Source organism: Hyperolius riggenbachi, chromosome 5 (genome assembly GCF_040937935.1).
Source record: "Hyperolius riggenbachi isolate aHypRig1 chromosome 5, aHypRig1.pri, whole genome shotgun sequence".
Taxonomy (NCBI): Eukaryota; Metazoa; Chordata; class Amphibia; order Anura; family Hyperoliidae; genus Hyperolius; species Hyperolius riggenbachi.
The window spans coordinates 315,724,436-315,745,672 of record NC_090650.1 but is presented as its reverse complement, the minus strand read 5'-3'; the positions used below and the strand labels follow the sequence as shown (position 1 = coordinate 315,745,672).

The following is a 21,237-nucleotide window of genomic DNA, read 5'->3' as shown; positions in this document are numbered from 1 at the left end:
ATCGAAAGTACGCTTCCGGAGCGCCCTCTAGTGGGCTTTCATGCAGCCAACTTTCAGTTGGCTGCATGAAATATTTTTTTTTTAATTTAAAAAAAACCCCATTTCAGCCTCCCTGGCAAAATAAATAAACCGCCAGGGAGGTTAATAATGTCTATATGTATCCTATTGGCACCTGGATGAAGTCAGTTAGTTAATGGAGAGAAGCAGTAGAGTGTTGTACCATGTTAGCCATCAGTAAAAGCAAGGAGTTTTGAATCGGGATGATACCATTTAACATTTGACATTTTGTCAGGAACCAAGTCCTATGAAGGCTTATTACAAGCTGAAAGCTTACTGTTTATTCATCTCTAAGTTAGCCAATAAATGGTATCATCCTGATTCAAAACTCCTTGCTTTTCATGGAGAGAAGAGCCTGTATACCCTTCAGTTTTTGGCCTCCTCAATATGTTACAGTGTATGTAGTATGCAAACTGCAATCTTTAGTTGGTCATTTCTTTTTCTTCCAGGAACACTTGCAACAGCAGCAGTCTTATCATTTTCAGCTGGACTTACCCATCAGCCGAGTACATTTGATTCTGGTCTCATTCTCTTTGATAAAGTCCTGGTTAACGATGGAAACCATTATGACCCTACAACAGGTAACTTTACTTCAGATAAGAGTCTATGTTATGATGAATAACACCTTTATGTAGAAGGGCGGATTTAAATATTTTACAAACTGCTGAATATCATATTTATGTTGCGTATTGCCCACATCACTGAGATGAAAAGGAAGGATAGGTTTGAGCACTAATATCTTCAGGCAAAGCCTATGCCACTGCCCATGTCTAGAAACAAAGAATTTGGAAGGATCCAAGAGCAAAACAACATTTTATGCATTTATCAATATGGGACCCTGCAAGGGAAGCTGCCGCAGGGGGTCCCAGAAGCCGCAGGGGCTCCATGGGGGCGAGAAGTATCTTTTTCCTGTCCTGAGGGACTGACAACTAAGGGCACAGAGAGAAAAAGCTTTCTGTACAATTGTTGTAATGACTGCATCTGCTCAGCCACTGATAAGGAATCATACAAAGGTTTGTGGACAGTCCCTATTCAGTGTCCAGCAGGGTCTTGTGTATACTGCTGCTCTATCCCCAGCCTTTCTACCTCTCCCCAAGTGCTGTGTACTATAGTAATACTTGAGGAGTCTGGGCATGGAGAGAAAAAGCTTTCTGCTCTCTGCACATTTGTTCTAATCACTGCATCTGCTCAGCCACTGATAAGGAATCATACAAAGTTTTGCAGACAAAGATTTGTAGACAGACCCTATTCATTGTTCAGCAGGGTCTTGTGTACATTTCCCAGACACCCGCCTCTCTACCCCGCCCCAAGTGCTCTGAAATGTAGTGATGCTGGAGGAGTCTGCAGAGCCAGTTCTGCTCCATCGGAGATGGACAGAGTGAGTGTAAGAAGCTGAGGCTGGGAGTACACTTGTCTGTCAGTTTTCTGTATGTGTTTTTTGCACACCGTGTGTGTCTGCACAAATGTGTATGTGTGAAAACATGCATGTTTTATCACAGAAGCTAATGTAATTGATAGAGAAAATGCATACAGTGCTTTGCTGCTGTCTGTTTTTATCTGCATGGAGAAATCACATTTACGTGTGCACTAGCCAATTGAATACCATTGGTTCTCAGTTTATCGGTCCAGAAATCGAGGGGGGGGGAGGGGCCCCATCCTAAGTGTCACAGGGGGGCCCAGTGATTTCTACCCCTGAATCTCCCCTATGGTCACAATCGGCAAAAAAAAAAACAGTAGAAAAGTGCATTATATGAAAAGTGTACCTGATACAGAAACACTTATGCACACAAAAGCAATGGGTGAGTTCTCCTCAAAAAGGCAATTCCACAAATACCCGTTGCTTGTCCATCTGATGCTGTTTTCAGATGATAGTGTTTGATTCAACTGGTGAGTTATATAGTGATAACAAACTGTGAATTTCAACAGAGCTGTAGAGGCAGAGAGAACCAATGAGTGTCTGAAGAATGTGTCAAATATTGCTTAGAATCATGAGTTCTGCTGGGAATGTCATTCTCAGAATTTGTGGAAAGCAGGCAGGGAGCTCCAATAAAATAGCGATCGCATACTCTGCAGCCAAGGGCTTAACCATAAACCATGGGGCGTTTTGTTGAGGCCTCCCACTCCCTATATACAAATCCCTCCCCCTGTAGCCATGCTCCACCCCTTCCTCACCCCTCCTCAGTATTGCCATTTCTGCCCTGCAGTGCAACTTCCTCCACCACTTTACCTGGTGAAAAGCCAGAGATGGCATAGGGAAGCACAGACATGAATTGTGTATTTACCTGTCACAGCACACAGTGATCCTCCCTTCCTGCCTGCCTTGGGGTCCCTCTCCTCACAGCCACATCTCAGGGCTTGCCTGGTGCTACTATGCTTTTGATAAAATAGTACCAGTATTTGGCAGGAGTTGGATAGTCTCCCTAGGTACAGTGATTAGGCGTGATGTTAAGTTGGGCAGCTCTGTATCCACTGTAGTATAAAGGTAAGAAAAAAAAGAAAGAAAAAAAGGCACTCTCAGCTATTGTCTAGATGTGGTTTTGTGCCCTATCCAGGACAGGTCTCACCTTCTTAAGGTGTGGCTGTGCTTGGATAACAGCCTGTAGTAGTGTTTGTCCCACGTGACGTGCTTCTCTCTGGCAGCCGCAGTGATGGCATCCCCAGCGTGTATTCCAGGCTTGCAGGGTGGCGTAGGGCCCCAGCGGGGAGCAGTACGCTCTACTCAGTGGTCACCAGCACACAGAGTGTGGACTGTAAAGCTGCGGGGTGCGATAGCTGCTGAATGTGGACGCTGCACTCGCTTGCTGGTGGCAGATAGCATACACTATGGACAGTGCGGGATTGTAGGTAAAGTAAGTAGCTTTTATTTATAGACAACGTTTCAAGGAGGTTCTCCCTCAATTTCATCAGGTCTCCTCCTGATGAAGACCTAATGTTCAGTAAACCTAATTAGTAAAGAAACCTTGGGCAAGACTCCATAACATTGCCACTGCCTATAGAGCGCCTCCTAGTGGCTGCTGGTGGTTTGAGTCCACCAGGAGAAAAGTGCAATATAAATGTTCTGTGTCTTGTCATACTATATATGAGGTTAGTAGGCAACCTTTGCAACTTCCCCTTTCTCTGCATGGATCAGCAAGACTCAGGCTCTGGATGTCTAGAAACATTAGTTTCAGTTATGTATCTACAGTCAAAGAACCCATTACCCTCTACACTTACATTAAGCATCACAATAGTATACATTCATCAATAACTCTTATATTTTGAATATACATAATCAGTAGAGAATATCTGAATTTTCTTCATTTTCACATTTGATGTAGAAATAGCAGAAATGTTTTTTTTTCTATAGATCGGTCCTCACTGTTGCTTATTCACGGTTTTCTTTTTGTTGAAGTCATGTGATGGGAGCCGTACACTCTCCAGATATTTCTGGGGAAATTGTAGATTTATTTCCCGATGTGGTATATTTTATTGAGTTGAAGGCTAGTTAAACTTTGTAAGCTTTTCCCCCACGGCGTGTTCTACCATCACTTGTAACTGGCCTTGTGTTTGTAGTTTCCAGAGAACACATGTAGTCTTCAATGCCACTTTTTATGAACAAATTAACTCCACAGATTCTGCCACATGGCGTTAATGACAACAGCATGCAGCCTGTTGGAGGTTAGGGGCCGCGGATATTCTTCACCATATTTCACTGAGTGTTTGTAATTTCTGTAGGCCATCTCACTTTCATGTTTGTTTAGTGGTGACATGAGTTAAATGGACTGTGTACAAAGTTTGTATGTCTAATAGAAAAAAAATCCTTTAATGGGAGAGTATATTGCATGCACATCCTGAAGCCTGCAGGACATATATAAACTCCACGTGGAAGCTGCAACAAGTAACCAGGCCTTACTTGTGACTTTTACCACTAAGTCTCATTAATGGGAATCTGTTCAGGGTTTTTTTTCTACAGTCAGAGACTGAAAAAAGGAAACTTTGAAAAAGTACAAGTCATTATTACATCATGTAGTGAGAAGTGGGAGTTTACCATCCTGGAACACTTAGCAGGACATCTGAGCATGAGTCATTGATTATGCCAAAGCATTCCATCTGACCCTGTCTGTCTATATACAGTATGGATTACTAGGTCCTTTATTCCCTTAGCATACTGAAATCGTGTGATTGACTGTACTATGGGGGGCAAACATCACCGTTGTAGGCTTATAAATATGACTCAGACGAGCAATTAAAAATGCTCTCTCATGATTCCGACCTGACTGAACCAACCAAAATAGGCTGATTTAGAAAACTGCTCCTTCTAAACCAAGATTTCTGTTTGCTGTGAGTAACATGGACACATCATAGGTGCAGGTTAGGTCTGGACACCCTCAAAACAAAAACAAAAAACAAGTTACACTTTCAGCCACTCAGTGTAGTCATTTTGTAGAAGGCAGTAAGTGTCAGTAAGTGTACCTTAAAACAGTAATATTAGGAAAACACGGCTACCCACACTGTATGCGCAAGTCAGGCGACTTACCTGTCCTTACCTTGGAAGTGGGCCTCATTTGAGATCATTGGCCATTATAATAGAGAGAAGGCATCCCCGAAAATATAAAATATATTAACCAGTTCACCCCCAAGGGTTTTTATCCTAACGGACCAGAGCAATTTTCAGTTGTCAGCGCTCCTCCCTTTTATTCCCTAATAACTTTATTACTACTTATCACAAGAAAATGATCTATACCTCGTTTTTTTCGCCACCAATTAGGCTTTCTGTGGATAGTACATTTTGCTAAGAATTTTTTTATTCTAAATGCATTTTAATGGGAAAAACAGAAAAAAAAGAAAAAAAATCATTATTTCTCAGTGTTCAGCCTTTATAGTTTTAAAATTAAACATTCTCTTATACTACAAAGCAGCCCAACTCGCGATCCTCCCGACCATCTATAGTGATGATCATGCTCCCAGATGGGTTTTCTTGGAAAACCTTCTCGTCACTCCCCTTACATGGAAAGGCTTATTATGGTCCCACACTAAGGATATAAGTTCAGTACGAGGCAGCTCCATCATAACCTATAATACGCTAAAATTATGGAGACAAGTTAGATCCTCAATTCCTATCCAATCTACACCCTCCATACTAACTGAAATTAAATCCAACCCGGACTTCCCTGAGGGCCTCCGAGCACAGTCATTCATGTGGTGGTCCACAGAGACCAATCCCACAATCAAGACTTATCTAAACAGGGGAATGATACCCACATGGAGCCAGCTGATAGATATTACAAAGCCACGGGCCTCCGCCTGGCTTAACCTACGACAATTATATCACTTTCTAACACAACTGGCTAAACCGGGTACATTTACCCAACCCACGCGCTTTGAAAGCCTGTGTCTAAATGACCCCATGCAGAAAGGTGTACTATCATATCTTTACTCCATGCTTAATGCCCCACCACCTAACTATACGCACCAATATCAGAAACACTGGGAGCATGACCTTCACACTCAATTTGATAACGAGGAATGGTCCCAATGCCTGGAGACCCTATCTAGGGGAAGCCTGCAAACCACGAACATGGAGGTGTCTCTAAGACTGCTGCATCGTACATACCTAGTGCCTTATAGATTACACCAAATAGACTCTACAAAAAACCCTCTCTGTTTTAGAGGTTGCAAAGTTATAGGTACTATGTACCACATATGGTTCTCATGCCCAAGGGTCTCCCGCCTCTGGGGAAGGATACGCCTCACACTAAACAAATTAATCCCTAAACCTATCACACTTGACCCGAGAATTTTCCTCTTGGGATACAAACCTAAAGCACTGGCGCATGCCCAGCACAAACTAGTCCAATTTATAATTACTGCAGCAAAGACCCACATAGCTGCTAATTGGAACTCACCCCACCTCTCATACCTACAAGTATTGGAAAAAATAAATTCCATAATGTCCTGTGAGCGTATCAATGCTATTATTAACGACAGACTTCCGCAATTCCAGAAGGTGTGGGAGCCTTGGGCCTCATGTAAATTATCTAGGGGAACCCAGGCACAATTAGGCCTCAGCTTATCCGCATGACGGACCCCCCCCCCATATCCCCACAACATGCTCAACCTAACCTTGTATGCCCCCCCCCCCCCCCCCCCCGTAAACGACGATAATACCTGAAGTTACAGAAACTTCGCTAACATACCACTGAGCATAAATCTATACAACGTTGATCTTGTAATAGAGCTGGCTGTGACCCCCATTATGCCTAACTATATGTTTTTACCTCGTACTGTTATACAATTCTGACCTGTTATTCTACTGTGAGCGTAATTGTAACTCAAAATCTTATGTACCTTCAAATGTCTGTAGCCCATGTTGGGCATTTACAGACCTATTATATAACGCTACTATGTTCTTCTGTTTGTGCAACTTTGGCACTTAGTGCCCAATAAAAGTCTGTTGAAACTAAAATTAAACATTCTCCTGTGGATAAAACAAACACGTTTTATTTTCCCAGTGGTCCCGATAATTAAACCGTTTAGATTATGTCCCTACCACAATGTATGGCGACAGTATATTATTTTGAAATATAAGTGGTTATTTTTCTGTTTGTTCTGACCATAATTACAAGCCCCTATGTAATAAATTAAAATTAATTTTCCCCCATAAAATATAGAATAAAAAAAGCTGAGTCCCTAAGGCAACTATTTATTTATTTTTTTAAGCTGTTTTTTTTTTTTACAAGTGTTTTTTTTGGGGGGGAGGGTTGGAAGTGTAATTTTATTAATGATGTGTATATACTTGAAAATGTATGTATTTTGTAGGTGTAATATACTTTTTGGCCACAAGATGGCGCTAGTGAACACTCATAGGAAGTGTTCATTTTTTTTTTTTTTTTTTTTACACTTCATTAAACTGTTACATTTCCTGTTTATGTGAATGGACGTAGCCGCTGTTCGCGGTCACGTCCATTCACTCCAGGCACTGCGATTGGGTAGAGGACTGTTCGGTCCTCTTCCCCAATCACCCAGCACGGGATCCCGACGGTAATGGCGGTGGACACACGGCGGTAGCAGCGGTGGGAATGCGCGGCGTATTAAAACGTCATGTTGCTGTTAATAGCGGTAAGCATGACGTTTTAATACGTTAGGATGGCGGTAAATGGTTAAAATAAAAACAGTAGTGTGAGATTGTAAAACTTACTTCCTAAGATGACAACAAACCTTAAAGAACAACTATCAAAGAAACATTTTTTTCTGTAAAACCCACATTCTTATAGAGCTTTTAGCCAGCAACATTAAAATGTTTTTCTGAGGTCTCTCAGGTCATGTGAAAAAAATAGCTTTGTTTATCAGCTATGTAACAATTGTGTCGGCACTGGGGTGGAGGGGAGGCAAGGCTATAATATGTATCTAGGTTACACTTCTCCCTGGCTGTAAACTGTTTACTTTGGTTACGTGGCAGAGAGAGACACACAGACAGGATCAGGCACACAACTGCAGCTGATAGTTATTTATACACTATTTGAAGGTATATTTCTCATTTCTATCATTCTGAACTCATTTTAGTCACAGTATTATTGCTAGTGAGGATTGTTTCTGTATGCTGGATGTGCTGGGCACAGCCCTTCATTGTATTGCCCACAGTGACTCTTCTCTGTTATTTTTCTCTTCGCAAAAATGAAAAGATGGAAAAAAAAGCTCTTGTATTGCTATTTGCTAGTTATTATTGTAATTAAAATGTATTATTTTTTACAAAACATTGTTTTTTCTACCTTTATAACTAGTAAATACTGGAAATATAGGCATTTAGAATTTTAGCTAACTTTGACAGTTGTCCTTTAATGACAACAAAAGACGTATTGAACACCAAAACAATGCATTTCACAGGAAAAAATGACTTCCTTGGTTAATAAGCCTCCTACAGAAGTATAAGACATGTCGCCTAGCAGGGATTGGGACTTGATCCCTCAGGCCATTGCAAGGCTGATGCTGTAGATAGCATTGCTAGCCTCTAGGCTATTAATGCATTGTGTTGCTATGCAGGTGGTAGAGGTCATATACGTATGGTTCTGTCAACAGTCAGCTGGGCACAGGGCGAGATGAAAGATGGCCCACCCTGCTCCCGCTGAAACTCGGGCCAAAATTAAATACTTTTCTTCCCTCTGAGCTGTAGGAATTTGTGGTACAGTTATTGCCGGAACCCGAATTACAGTGATTTTGAGAGGCATCCCCATTCACCGCTATAGCCATAATTAACATTACAGTCTATTAGGGTTATGGCACTCAAGTCAGGTGATGCACTATGTGGATCGGGTGCCGAAATAACCTGATTCAAGGAGGTCTGGTGGAGCAGCCAATGAAGAGTGTCATTTGGTGGGAGGAGTGAGTGGGGTGAACAATGTCTTTGGCTAGTGTTCAGCCAAATTAACCTGCCAGGCTGATCGATGGTTGAGCCGCCGAGGGGTCGGGGAGTAGCAAAGGTGGTTGTTGAATCTAGCATGTGTACGAGGTATAGTCCCAAAATGCTCTCACTGCAGTGTGTGAATGCCTCTAAATATTTGGGAAAGCCTTTTGGCACTGTTAACTAAGGAAATGGGCGTGTCCCACAAAACACATTGTATTGATGCTTGATAAAAATATTTTTACCAGTAAGGCTTGTTTATCTCTCATGATGTAAGTGTTCTAGAGTTACACTCCTTTTTATATTTTAAGATCTTTTATATATTTTTTGGGGTGCCTCACCTTATCTTTGTAAATTATAGATCACTGTCACCCAGACAATTTTTTTGAGATTCTTTTTTGGTGACACTTTCCCAGCGATCTTGGTAATCAATTTTCAGGCAGGTGATGAATGTCCCTCCCCGATCCCTATCCAGCTGATGATGTGGCTCCCCACCCATCTTCCCATTCTCTTTTAGGATTGGTAGGTGGAGAGATGAACCACAGAATGGGATGGGAGGGGGAGCTTCCAGGGCACAGCCAAATGTCCTGCCTGAAAGTCAGGTTGGCTGGAGATTTTTATGTTGACTCCTTACAAAACGGTAATACTTAGAACATCAAAAGTAAGGTGGTCTAGTAGAGATTTGAGTAAGCTCAAAGGGGCATATTTAGTTTAGCATCTTAAGAAACACTTCAGGATTTCTTTAGATAGATACTTTTCCAAGAAGAGGGAAGCCTCTGGACCTTTCAACAGTTTCCCACCTCCTCCTGGAGACCACCACTGATGCCCAGGACCCTCTTTATGATCGCAATGCCCAGCTTACTGCGCAGGCATCTTATCGGATATATTCCAGGGGTCTGCGGTGGGGACCAGGAGGAGGTGGAAATCCACTAGATAATCCAGAGGCTTCCTTCTTCTAAGGTAAGTATCTAATTTTTTGATTTGCGAGGATTGCCACCTGATAAGGATTAGATTCAACACACTTAGCAGACCTTGTATGAGACTCCCCTAAAATATAACTTTTATTTGTTAGAGTAAAATCTTTCCATCGTTAAGAATTTGTTTATATTTTAAATATTGGTATTCTTGATTTAATTCACATTAACCTAGTAGGGTAGTGGAAAAAAACATATTGATATATCTTAGAAAGGACCTTCTGTATTTTATAGTCAATTCTTATCAAACCCTATACTAGGCACTAAATTAGTATATATGCTGAGTTACTTCAAATAGTACAGAACCCTCCACTTAAAACCGACATGTTTCGGCTCCTTAAAAATAGAGCCGTCGTCAGGGCTACAATGAAAAAGTGCTTAGGGTGCAAAGTGCATAGTAGAAGATAAACGCAGCTATTTACAAATACATAATCAAAGAACACAATAAATGAGAGCTGTGCTGTCTAGTAAGGTCAGCAAACAGATATTAATTAATTTAATAAATCAGATTTGTGTATTTTGTAAGGATTAGATTCATCAGGTGACAGTTTGTGGTTGCGATCTGTACAGAGGCTAGCAATGTGTCTAATATGAAGCGGAAAGAAAGGACGTCAGGCAGGGTGGAACAACTCCAGGTGGGTATGGGCTGGGCACTGGATGTGGTTAGGTAAGGGGGGGCTCGTACACATGCTAGAGTTTTGCCTGGTGAGGTCCTCATTGGCCACCTTGAACGGCTCTCATCCAGCGGGTGTACATAGCTTTAGTTTTTGTCAAAAAATAAAAAAGTTAAAAACTCCTGTGTAATGTAATCTTTATGTCAAGAACTGTGTGCATAGAGATAGTAATTTTACATAGAGACACCCACATCAATACTATAAACACACAGAAATATCTAAATAGCTACATGGAAGATGAGACTGGGATGATTATTACTTCCGTATGTTGTTGTGAAGCATTTATAAAGCTGTGCTCTGTTCTCCTTATATGGAGATATTTTTGTCCTGTCCACATGTTACCAATACTTTATTTACTTAGTCATATAGGGTTGACCTTTTCATAATATAACTTAAAACAACTGGAAAATATATCAGGGAGAATAACAATTATGCGGTCATGCTCTGCACACAGGTTTTTTGCTTAAAAGTCTAGGAAAATGTTGGGCATTCCTGTGATGCATACATTACATACCTCCACTAAAAAGCAAAGGCTAATGGGAAGCCGTGTCCCTGAGCACATAGGCACACATATAACATGGAGCCTCCACAGTATGATGAATGACAGACGCCCTGACGCAGTCACTCACTGGCATATACACTGATTACAGTGCTGATTTCTGTGACTCAGGACACCAATTTACAGGCCTTGTGTCATTACAGAATGCCATGTGCCTGGAATAAAGTATGGTGTGCGGTAGAGGTCAGTCCTGTTACTGTACCAGCCTTGGTTATATAAACATTTCATTCAGAGGTGTGGAGATGGATTTTTGCAGCACAGGCACAGAGTTTATAATAACATTTACCCCCTAAAAAGAAATCAAACCAGAAAGCACATGCATCATTTTCTACAAGGGTGTGTTAAGTTTCCTACCCACAAACCCCAACTCCAAGCACAAAAAACTTTCTTTGTCTTGTCTTGTTATTAGTACAAATGTAATGACTGACAGACCTCAAAATCTAGGTAATGATGTCACTCTGGGAATTCAAGGTGGAGATCCAACATGTTCTGAAAGTTAGAGAAACACAGAAAGGGAGGGGGAAGAGAGCACTCCGATAGTGCATTAACTTTTAAGTAACTCATACACGCTATAAAAATTGCACTAACAATTGTAAGAAGTAAGTATTCGCCTTGCTATAAGCCTCCAGCAGATCTCCGCCAACTGTAACAGCCTGGCCAGGGCCGACAGTGTAGTTGAAAACACGGGGAGCAAGTCTGTCTGGCACGGGGCGTGGTGATGAATGCCGTCTGATGTCAGACGGCATTAATCTCCACGCCCACTACCAGATAGACGTGCTCCCCGTGATTCCAACTACACTGTCGGCCCTGGCCAGGCTGTTACAGTTGGCAGAGTTCTGCTGGAGGCTTAAAGCAAGGCGAATACTTCTTACAATTGTGAGTGCAATTTTTATAGCGTGTATGAGTGACTTAAAAGTTAATGCACTATCGGAGTGCTCTCTTCCCCCTGCCTTTCTGTGTTTCTCTATATAGTTACTGGCACCACCCAGTCCTAGAGAGCTGCACCGTCCTAGTAGTGCAAGATCCAAAGAGCCATTGCTCTTGCTTTACCGAGCGCAAGTTGATTTATTTGTTTTTATGTTCTGAAAGTTGTTGGAAGCTGATGCCAGTGGCAATTGGAGGTTTGTGATAGGAGGTAGGGCTTCTGCATTATATGTTCCACTTGAGTAGATTTGGTTCTTCGTCAGGTCTGTCAGCTGTGAAAATGTGATTGATTTGTTGGCCTGAACATGTTGCATTGATATTGATTTGTTAATCCATTCGCAGCTTCAATAGTCATCTCATTCAAGATAAGAGCATTGCTTTTTACCTCAGTTGGCAGAACTCGTTGTGCTGTAAATTCTTGGAATGCTTTGATCTCTCTATCTGCTAGCAGAAAATATAGAAACTGAGAGCAGAACTCCTCACACTGCCTCCTAGTGACAAGTGGCCATAAATACACATTACAGCAGTTCTAATTAGAAGCAGGGAAATTTAATAAAGAAGAAATAAAAAAATGCTAAAATAAATTGGCCTGGAGCACTTGCATGCCTTTAAATAAATTGGCTGCTAAAGGGTTAATATCGTTTGAGATGTTTTAATGTCTGTTCACTGGGTTAATATCGTTTGAGGTGATTTAAATGTCTGTCAAATGTGCATCTATCAGATAGACCTAAAGCCAACTTGATAAAAGAATCAGGTGCTACAAAACATCACTGTAGTTGTTCTTCTGGCCTGTTTTAATAAATTAAGAGCTTATTTTAACATATTGTGCCAGCCTTTTACAATGACGGAGCGAGGGTGGTGGCAGTGGTGATGAGCAATAAGTTTTTGAGGTGTGACATAATGTGTAGTGATAATGGGAGGAGCTGGTACAGTGGTGAACTGAGCAAAAGTGGCTTTTGGGAGGAGTGAGTGTTTTCTGCGATGCTGGAATCACATGATCCAAAATTAAGGATTCACATAGTTGAGTACTGGGGGATCTTATTTGGAAGGGGGGGGGGGGGAGTAAAATGTTAGGGAATGGGATAGTGAAGGAAAAAAAATGGGCACATGAGCTATGATACACAGTTTCCCTATGTTTACTCAACTGTACACCACCATCATAATGTTTGCAGTGTTTGAGTATCAGTTTTACTGAAAATGACAGTATTGCCACCAGCTATACCAAAATGTCTGCTAGCACAGAAACACATCCATAATACAGTTGTGCTGTTCCACAATGCAGTTCTGCAGGGAAATCCTGCATCTTGTGAGGCATTCACCACAGGTACAGGTCCCACAGTTTGGGAAGCACTACTTTACTGCATCATTGTTTCGAATGAAGAAAGCAGATTTTACAATGTCCTTTTTTTTTAAACCTATTTTGTTTTTAAATAACGTTTAGTTGCAGACATTCTGGCATTATTCTCTATCAAGCTCTACGCATAAAGTATAATACATTTGTGTGGCTATTTTAGTCATTTTCTTTTCCCCTGAAGTTGCAGATCTTATATTATTAGTATTAATGTTTAATTCACCATAATTCTTGAGCTTTACTTTAGCTCTCGGTAGTTTCACTGTAAGAAGGTAAAGCACCCTGCATCAATATTTTACGCAAAAAAAAAAGGCTCTAATCTGTTCAACAGGTCACCCAACGAGCACCTCCACTACACACAGTCTGGAAACATTCCTGCCGTCTCCCATGATCACATATGGACTTTATAAAATAGATTTGGCTGAGATAGCATCTGCAAGCTATTTGCAAGTTCTACTAAGACACAGTGAATTTATGAATCATCATTTCATGTACTTGGAATCTTCATTTAAACCATGATTTAATATAAATATGTAGGCCTTACCTGACCTGGATAATATCAAAAAAGAAACCCCTTCTTGCCTTGGGGGAAATGGTATCACTTTTGAAGCTTTGTCTAATTTTATGAACTATTTTACTAGAACAATAATACAAAAATAGAAGTGCTTCTAAGAAGTCTATTGTTAAATATTACCTATATATATATATATATATATATATATATATATATATATATATATATATATATATATATATATATATATATATATATATGTGTGTGTGTGTGTACATAATATCATTTATGAGATATTTTCAGATACCTTAGGATATAGTCAGTTCACCAGTAACAGACAGATGATTTTTTTTTTACGTTTGATTCTTACATGATTTTAATGGGGACTTGCAGTATGTATTAAATGTGTTTATCCTCCCATTTAATGCATGTAAATAAGGGACAGATTTCTAGAAAGGCCCTGGCCTAGGGTGGACATGGAAGAGGGGTTGCTGCACATGGAAGAGGAAGCTGCAAATGGTAAAAGGAGGATGCAAATGAGGAGTGACACATGCAATAGGGGTGTTTCTGCCCAAAGTATCTTTGCATGAAAAGAGAGGGTACATGGATGGTAATCATGGAATAGTGCTCTGCATATGGAATGGAGAGTGCTGTTGTCCATGGAAGAGCAGCAACCAGAAAGCTGGTCTTGGGCTGTAAATTTGCATTAACTAGCAATACACACATTTGCAATCTTTTACCTCCTAATAGTAGACAATTTATAAAGCGAACTTCCACTTTCATTACCTTTTGCTATGAATGTATATCAGAGATAAACACCTAGAAGCCAAAATCCTACAAAACAGTTATGACCCATTCCAGTCTGGCTTCAGGAAACATTAAAGCACTGAAACTGCCCTCATCCAAATATGCAACCACCTGCTCATGGCAAGAGACAGAGGAGAGTGCTCCATCCTCATACTGCTAGACCCTTCTGCAGCCTTTGATACAGTTGACCATGACATCTTGATAAACAGGCTACAGGCATACTGTGGCATTGATGGCATAGTTCTTCAGTGGTTCCAATCCTTCTTGAGTGGCAGAACCCAAAAAGTGTCTATGGGGCCCTTCCTGTCCACCTCTCTACCACTTAAGTATGGGGTGCCCCAGAGCTCAATCCTTTCTCCCCTGCTTTTCACAATTTACATGTTACCGCTTGGAAAATTAATCCAAAAACATGGCCTGACATCCCACTGCTGTGGATGACACCCAACTATGTCTTTCCTTCAAGCCTGGTGTGACAAACCCAACTCTAATTATAAACGCCTGCTTACGTGAACTACAGCAATGGATGAGTGACAACTGGCTGAAACTAAATGCAGACAAAACTGAAGTCCTTCTGATCGGAGGGCAGTACATGACAACAAAACAACTTAACTTGCAGTCTTCACCACTGGGAATAGGAGGCACGGATCTACGCAGCTCTGATCATGTGCGTAGCCTGGGAGGTTTAATTGATGGGAATTTAAACTTCAGAACTCACATCTCTGCTGTGGTGAAATCATCCTATTTTCACCTTAAAGGGATACTGTAGGGGGGTCGGGGGAAAATGAGTTGAACTTACCCGGGGCTTCTAATGGTCCCCCACAGACATCCTGTGCCCACGCAGCCACTCCCCAATGCTCCGGCCCCGCCTCCCATTCTCTTCTGGAATTTCAGACATTAAAGTCTGAAAACCACTGCGCCTGCGTTGCCGTGTCCTCAATCCCGCTGATGTCACCAGGAGCGTACTACGCAGGCCTAATATGGTCTGTGTCCGCGCAGTACGCTCCTGGTGACATCAGCGGGAACAAGGACACAGCAATGCAGGCACAGTGGTTTTCAGACTTTAAAGTCTGAAATTCTAGAAGTGAACCGGAGGCTGGGCCAGAGCATCGGTGAGTGGCTGCGTAGGCACAGGATGTCTGCGGGGGACCGTTAGAAGCCCCAGGTAAGTTCAACTCATTTTCCCCCGACCCCCCTACAGTATCCCTTTAAGAACATCGCAAAAATCAAGCACCTCATCCCCCCAGAAGATCAACCAACCTTAGTTCATGCCTTCATTACCTCCCGACTGAACTACTGCAATGCTCTCTACACTGGCCTTCCAAAAAAAGGACTTGTACCGCCTACAGCTGATACAGAATACTGCTGCCAGACTGCTAACCAACCGCGTCACTGCCACATAATGCCAGTCCTGCACTCCGTTCACTGGCTACCTGTAGAATGGAGGGTTCTATTCAAGATCGGCCTACTGACATTTAAATCACTGAATAATCTGGGTTCTGGATACATGAAAGAAATGTTGCATCTGCATAGCAATCACCGCATTCTCAGATACACAGGTTCTAATAATCTAGTCATACCCAGAGTCCACTTGGAAACTTTTGGTCCCAGAGCCTTCTGTCATGCTGCCTCTACGTTTTGGAACTCCTTACTGCAACAGATCAGGACAGCTCCATCCCTGGACGTGTTTAAATCCAGACTGAAAACCCACCTGTTCAGTTTGGCATTTGCAGAAATATAACTTTTGTTGTGTGAATACTTCATCCTACTACCAATTACTGAATCTGAGAGAGCCTAAGCGCTTTGAGTCCTATGGGAGAAGAGATATAGAAATGTTATTGTATTGTATTGTATATTATTTTGCAAGTGAATGTTATTAAAACAATAGCATTTCAATTGGCATCATACATTTCCAAAATAGAGCATATGCACAAATTACATTTTTCTTCTAGTCTGGAATCTGTACTCTGCTTGAAGTACAGGCTGCTGTTACATTTTCCTCTACATACAAGAGTAATTGCTACTCATTATTTTCAATTTTCATAGTTGCACTAATTGATTAATCACTTTGCCAGTGGGGCAGTCTCTCTTCAGATCCATTGTAGAGTAGCTGTGTCTTATATGCACAGAATCAAGGTAAAGAATCAAATAATGTTTGCCAGTAAGTAGTCCTAGCAAGATGTGTACAATTTCTCTTTAGGGTTTGCTTACTTATTAATAAAAACATGATTTCAGTTTGAATATGTGTGTTCAAGTTACAGGACCACTTATGGGATCATCAAGGTTTACTGAAGTAGCTTAGTAAAAATCAGGTCTTGTGTCTTTGGAGGAAATCAAACATGATAATGTGTCTTCAATATTCATACTTTTGGATTGTAATGTATCATTTTCTTGAGGGTATATACAGTGATGCATTGTTCTTTTTGTAATGTGCCAGAATACACTGGTGCCACTCTATTGAACCAACATTTGGAATTAATTGCTTTCTTTTATTTCTCCAGGAATCTTCACAGCTCCCATTGAGGGACGATACTTGATCACGGCAGTACTCACACCGGAGCAGGAGCACTACGTAGAAGCTGTCCTGTCCGTCTCTAATGCTGTTGTGTCAAAGCTACATACATCTGGATACAAAAGAGAGCCTCTGGAATACAATCCAACTGGCTCAAAGCGAATTTGTGGTGGTGTAGGAACATTTAACCTCATCCTGAACTTGAAAGTCGGAGATGAAGTCAGTATTGCCCTGACGGGAGGCAAACTGGGCAACTCAGACTCTGATGAAATATATTCTACATTCAGTGGCGCCTTTTTATACCCATATTCCTACGAGAGATAGCTTCATCCTCCCCACTAAAGAGACGCTCAGTAAAGACATTCAATGCAAATCAGTCCGAAGTGTTAATATATATTATTTACAAATAAATACCTAATTTGCGAGTGAATGTATAATATATGCTCAACCTTCCAATGTTCATGAAATTCTGCTCCTGCTTTTGTTTCCTTTTTATACATCAGTATTTTCAAAATATTTCTTTATAATTCAACGTTGTGCACTGTTCTCAATTTCTCCATATGTTTTATTTCATTTTCTTTTTACCACTGAAAATATTTTTCTGCTATTTTAGAGTTTTGTACTGCCCTACCTTTGGTATGTCAGGGTCCAGAAAAATAATATTTAATATGGTTTAGCATGTTTTTTTTGTTTGTGTATTTAAATGTGATGCTCTGTTTAAGATTTAGTCTTTATGAAAATAAAACTAAAACTAAAACTTCAGAAAGGAGATGTAGAAAACTATGCAGAGATCTATCCAAGTGCCTTATGTAACTGCATGGCACCTCGTGAAACTGTAAAGCCTACTGAAAATGGAGAGGTAAATGACCTGTGGTGATTTGTCAAAAAATGCCAAGTTTATTTTCTTTTTCATAATGGCTTCAATATGAGGCTGTTCGAAGTTCCATGCAATGGTGCTTTTGTTAGAGAAAGGTTTAGTAATGTTTCAGTTACCATAGTGACATGGATATTTCTATGACCAAACATTATGAACTTTCAGAAGGGATATTTTATTAAAAAATGCGTAATATACATTACGAAAATGTAAAAAAAAACAAAAAACAAAAAAAAAAACACACAGGCTGAAAACTGAGAAATAAGCTTTATTTTTTAAATATTTCTTTTACATTATGTTTTATTTAAACTGGACAGTTTCTGACATTTATTGTTCTCTTGTGAGACAAATATTAGTTACATTTAGAATTTTTAGTAAAGCAGAAAAATTGCCCAGTTTTCAGACTGCAAATATTTTTTAAATCTTCCCCCTTTTTCTCCTTTTTGTTTGTAATGATGTCCGGTTTCAGGTTTACCACTTGTCAAAGCATTTACCTTCGTTAGGAGGTTTTGTTTTATTGGGAGCTTTGGAAAGCTTTTTATCTGAAATCTATGCATTAAAATGAACTTATCATTGTTGCTCTTTTAGCAAGTTTGCATGATTAATGTGGCTATGTTAAAAAGGGGTCATTATGATTTTGTTGTTGTAAAATTTTGTAATAGAAATGAAAGTTCAATACTAGCCATACCATTTTAAATGTAGTTTTACTAGGAACTGGGAGAAGTTAGAACTTTTGTCATATTTTTATTTCTGGATTAGGAATTAGGAAGATTTAAATCAAATCTGTGATTTAACCACTTGCCGACCGCACGCTTATACCGTGCGTCGGCAAAGTGGCAGCTGCAGGACCAGCGACGCAGTACTGCGTCGCCAGCTGCAGGCTGATTAATCAGGAAGCAGCCGCTCGCGTGAGCGGCTGCTTCCTGTCAATTCACGGCGGGGGGCTCCGTGAATAGCCTGCGGGCCGCCGATGGCGGCTCACAGGCTAAATGTAAACACAAGGGGAAATAATCTGCTTTGTTTACATTGTACGGCGCTGCTGCGCAGCAGCGCCGTAAGGCAGATCGGCGATCCCCGGCCAATCAGAGGCCGGGGATCGCCGCCATGTGACAGGGGACGTCCTGTCACTGGCTGCACAGGACGGATAGCGTCCTGTGCAGCCCCGATCTCCGGGAGGGGAGCAGGTAGGAGAGGGAGGGGGGAATTTCGCCGCGGAGGGGGGCTTTGAGGTGCCCCCCCCCCCCCCGCCAGCCACACGCAGGCAGAAGAGATCGGACCCCCCCAGCACATCATCCCCCTAGTGGGGAAAAAAGGGGGGCAATCTGATCTCTCTGCCTGTTACCTGATCTGTGCTGGGGGCTGCAGAGCCCACCCAGCACAGATCACTAAACACAGCGCTGGTCCTTAAGGGGGGGTTAGGGGGGGGCCTCAAGTGGTTAAAAAAATAAGAAAGTTGGATACTTACTTCAGTAGAGGGAAGCCTCTCCAATCCTTTTCAGCTTACCGCTGATTGCCGGGACCTTCTTTTTCTTCTCGGTTGCACAGGTGCACTGACTGCCTGTGCAGTAGCATGGAGCCACTCATGCACAGAAGAAAACGCCTTGCACGAGTGGCTCCATGCTAATGCCATGGAACAGGCCATCTTGTGCCTGTGCTTCTAAATGAACAAGCGTGCAGTTGCGCAAACCTATTCAACACGCCCTTCTCAAATTGGTGCGGAGGGTCTTAGCTCTGGAATGGCGAGCTCAAAGGGGAAAGGCGAAGACTCAGGACTATCTAGAGGCTTCCCTCTTATAAGTTGAGTATCTAACTTTTCCCAAAAAATTGCTTCATGTACACTTTAAGTTGCCAAGACAGGAATTGAGTGAATTCCAAATGGTTACTGAACAGGAGTTGGACATCAAACTCTGTTGTAAAGAAACCTGGTGACAGGTGTCCAAATGTGATGTCTCTTCCTTGGTTGACATTCCCTCTAACTTCATGCTGTGTTTCGTGGAAAGAAAGTGAGGGCAGATCTCCCCCGGAAATACTGTAATAAAAATCAGCAGATGCTCTAATCTTTCCTCACTGTCTTCAAAAGGAGTTTGGCTAAATGTCAACTCCCACAAATTCTTGCCTGTATGTTGTGCTAGTCCTATGTAAAGTCACGCCATTTCCTCCCGCAGCAAGGCTCTCTGCTGTGTTACTTTGGAGAATACAATTTTAAATTGGGAAAATCCCTTGTCCACAGCTAAACATGTGAGTTCAGATGTGCTGTTAATGTCAATTTGTCTTTTTAAGTTATATTATCTTGCATAGATCCCCTTATACACTTACTGCACCAGGTCACTGACCAAATCAGGAATTAAATATCTATGCAATTAGGTTGAGCTCAGCTGTTCTGTTGAAAATAGAAGTGAAAAATCAAGAATGTGTAACTGCCCATAACTGCGGGACACCAGTTCAAAGACAGGATAGAGTAGTGCTGGACTCGGTTCTGTGGAAACCACTAATACATCACATAAAATTCCTAAAAGGGATCCTCCGGTAAGATTAATGGCCTAGTTTATAATGGGCTACAAGCTGCATCCTTTAGGTCCCCAAGAGCCTAATTCACTGAAACAGAATGATCTACTCTTGCTTATGTTCACCTCAAGTATTCAATCAAGTCCAGTGGGATTGCAGCAAAAATGTTACTGAATCGTGCCAAACCTGAACAAGGGTGAGAGTGATTCTTTCGTCTTTAAGAAAACCACCCTCAAGTATAATATAAATATAGAAATCTATTTCAAAATGTAAAATAGTCATAAAAAAAGTCAGCAGTTTACGGTAAATTCTTAGTCATGTTTGGAGGCAAATGTCCTGAGGCCAATGATTTTCCTCATAATTTTGTATAATTAGATCTGACAATCTGACACAAGTTAATTAGCTGTAATGGTGACATAATTTAACCATGTTCCTACACTTTTTATAATTCCTCACAAAGTATTAAGTGTAACTTCCTGTGTAAAGTCAAACATTTACTGTATACAGATATAAGCCATTACTGTAACTCAGACAGCTATTTTATACTGTGTATGAATTGACATTTCTGAAAGATGAATTTTGCTATGCAAGGTATCGGTAATTTGGCTGTGAACATTGCTGGTGATGATGACATTTGTTTTTAAAATTGTGCGATGTTATTAAATTAATTATTCTAAGAATACCTCGATTATGTTTAATTTGTTCTACGTTTTTATCCATTTTCCATGAGTGTATTTTAGTTACTCAAGTTATTGCATTAATTACTTGGTTTATGACTTATAAAGACATGGATTATTCATGGTGAAAGTTGAAAATAATGTAAAATGCTGTTTCCAAACTTCATTTGCAATTCTTCTTTAGCTGATCCAAGTATGAAGTCACAAATCTGCAGTTAAGCTGGAGAGACTTACGATTCTCTTGAAAGAACCTAGTATAATAGTCACATGCTGATCAGTAGTACAACTATAAAGTATTGCTGACTGTGCCACAATCAGGTGGAGAAGTCATCAGCCAATACCTGTTCATGTATGCATAAGCTATCTGGCCAATGAGCTTCATTGCTTACAGTGGCTGACCAACCACATGACTTGCACAATTAGAACTTCCAAAAA

General features: G+C 41.0%; 1 protein-coding gene across 1 annotated transcript in view; it reads left to right on the top strand.

Annotated features, from left to right (window-relative positions):
- Nucleotides 1-18,681, top strand: part of EMILIN2 (elastin microfibril interfacer 2) — a 111,354-nt gene extending 92,673 nt beyond the window's left edge. Inside the window, exons 8-9 of the mRNA XM_068237224.1 lie at nucleotides 507-638; nucleotides 16,736-18,681. Coding sequence (XP_068093325.1) covers nucleotides 507-638; nucleotides 16,736-17,070 — 467 coding nt within the window. The 3' untranslated portion in view covers nucleotides 17,071-18,681. The remainder of the gene's footprint in view (nucleotides 1-506; nucleotides 639-16,735) is intronic.
- The last annotated feature ends 2,556 nt before the right edge of the window (nucleotides 18,682-21,237 follow it).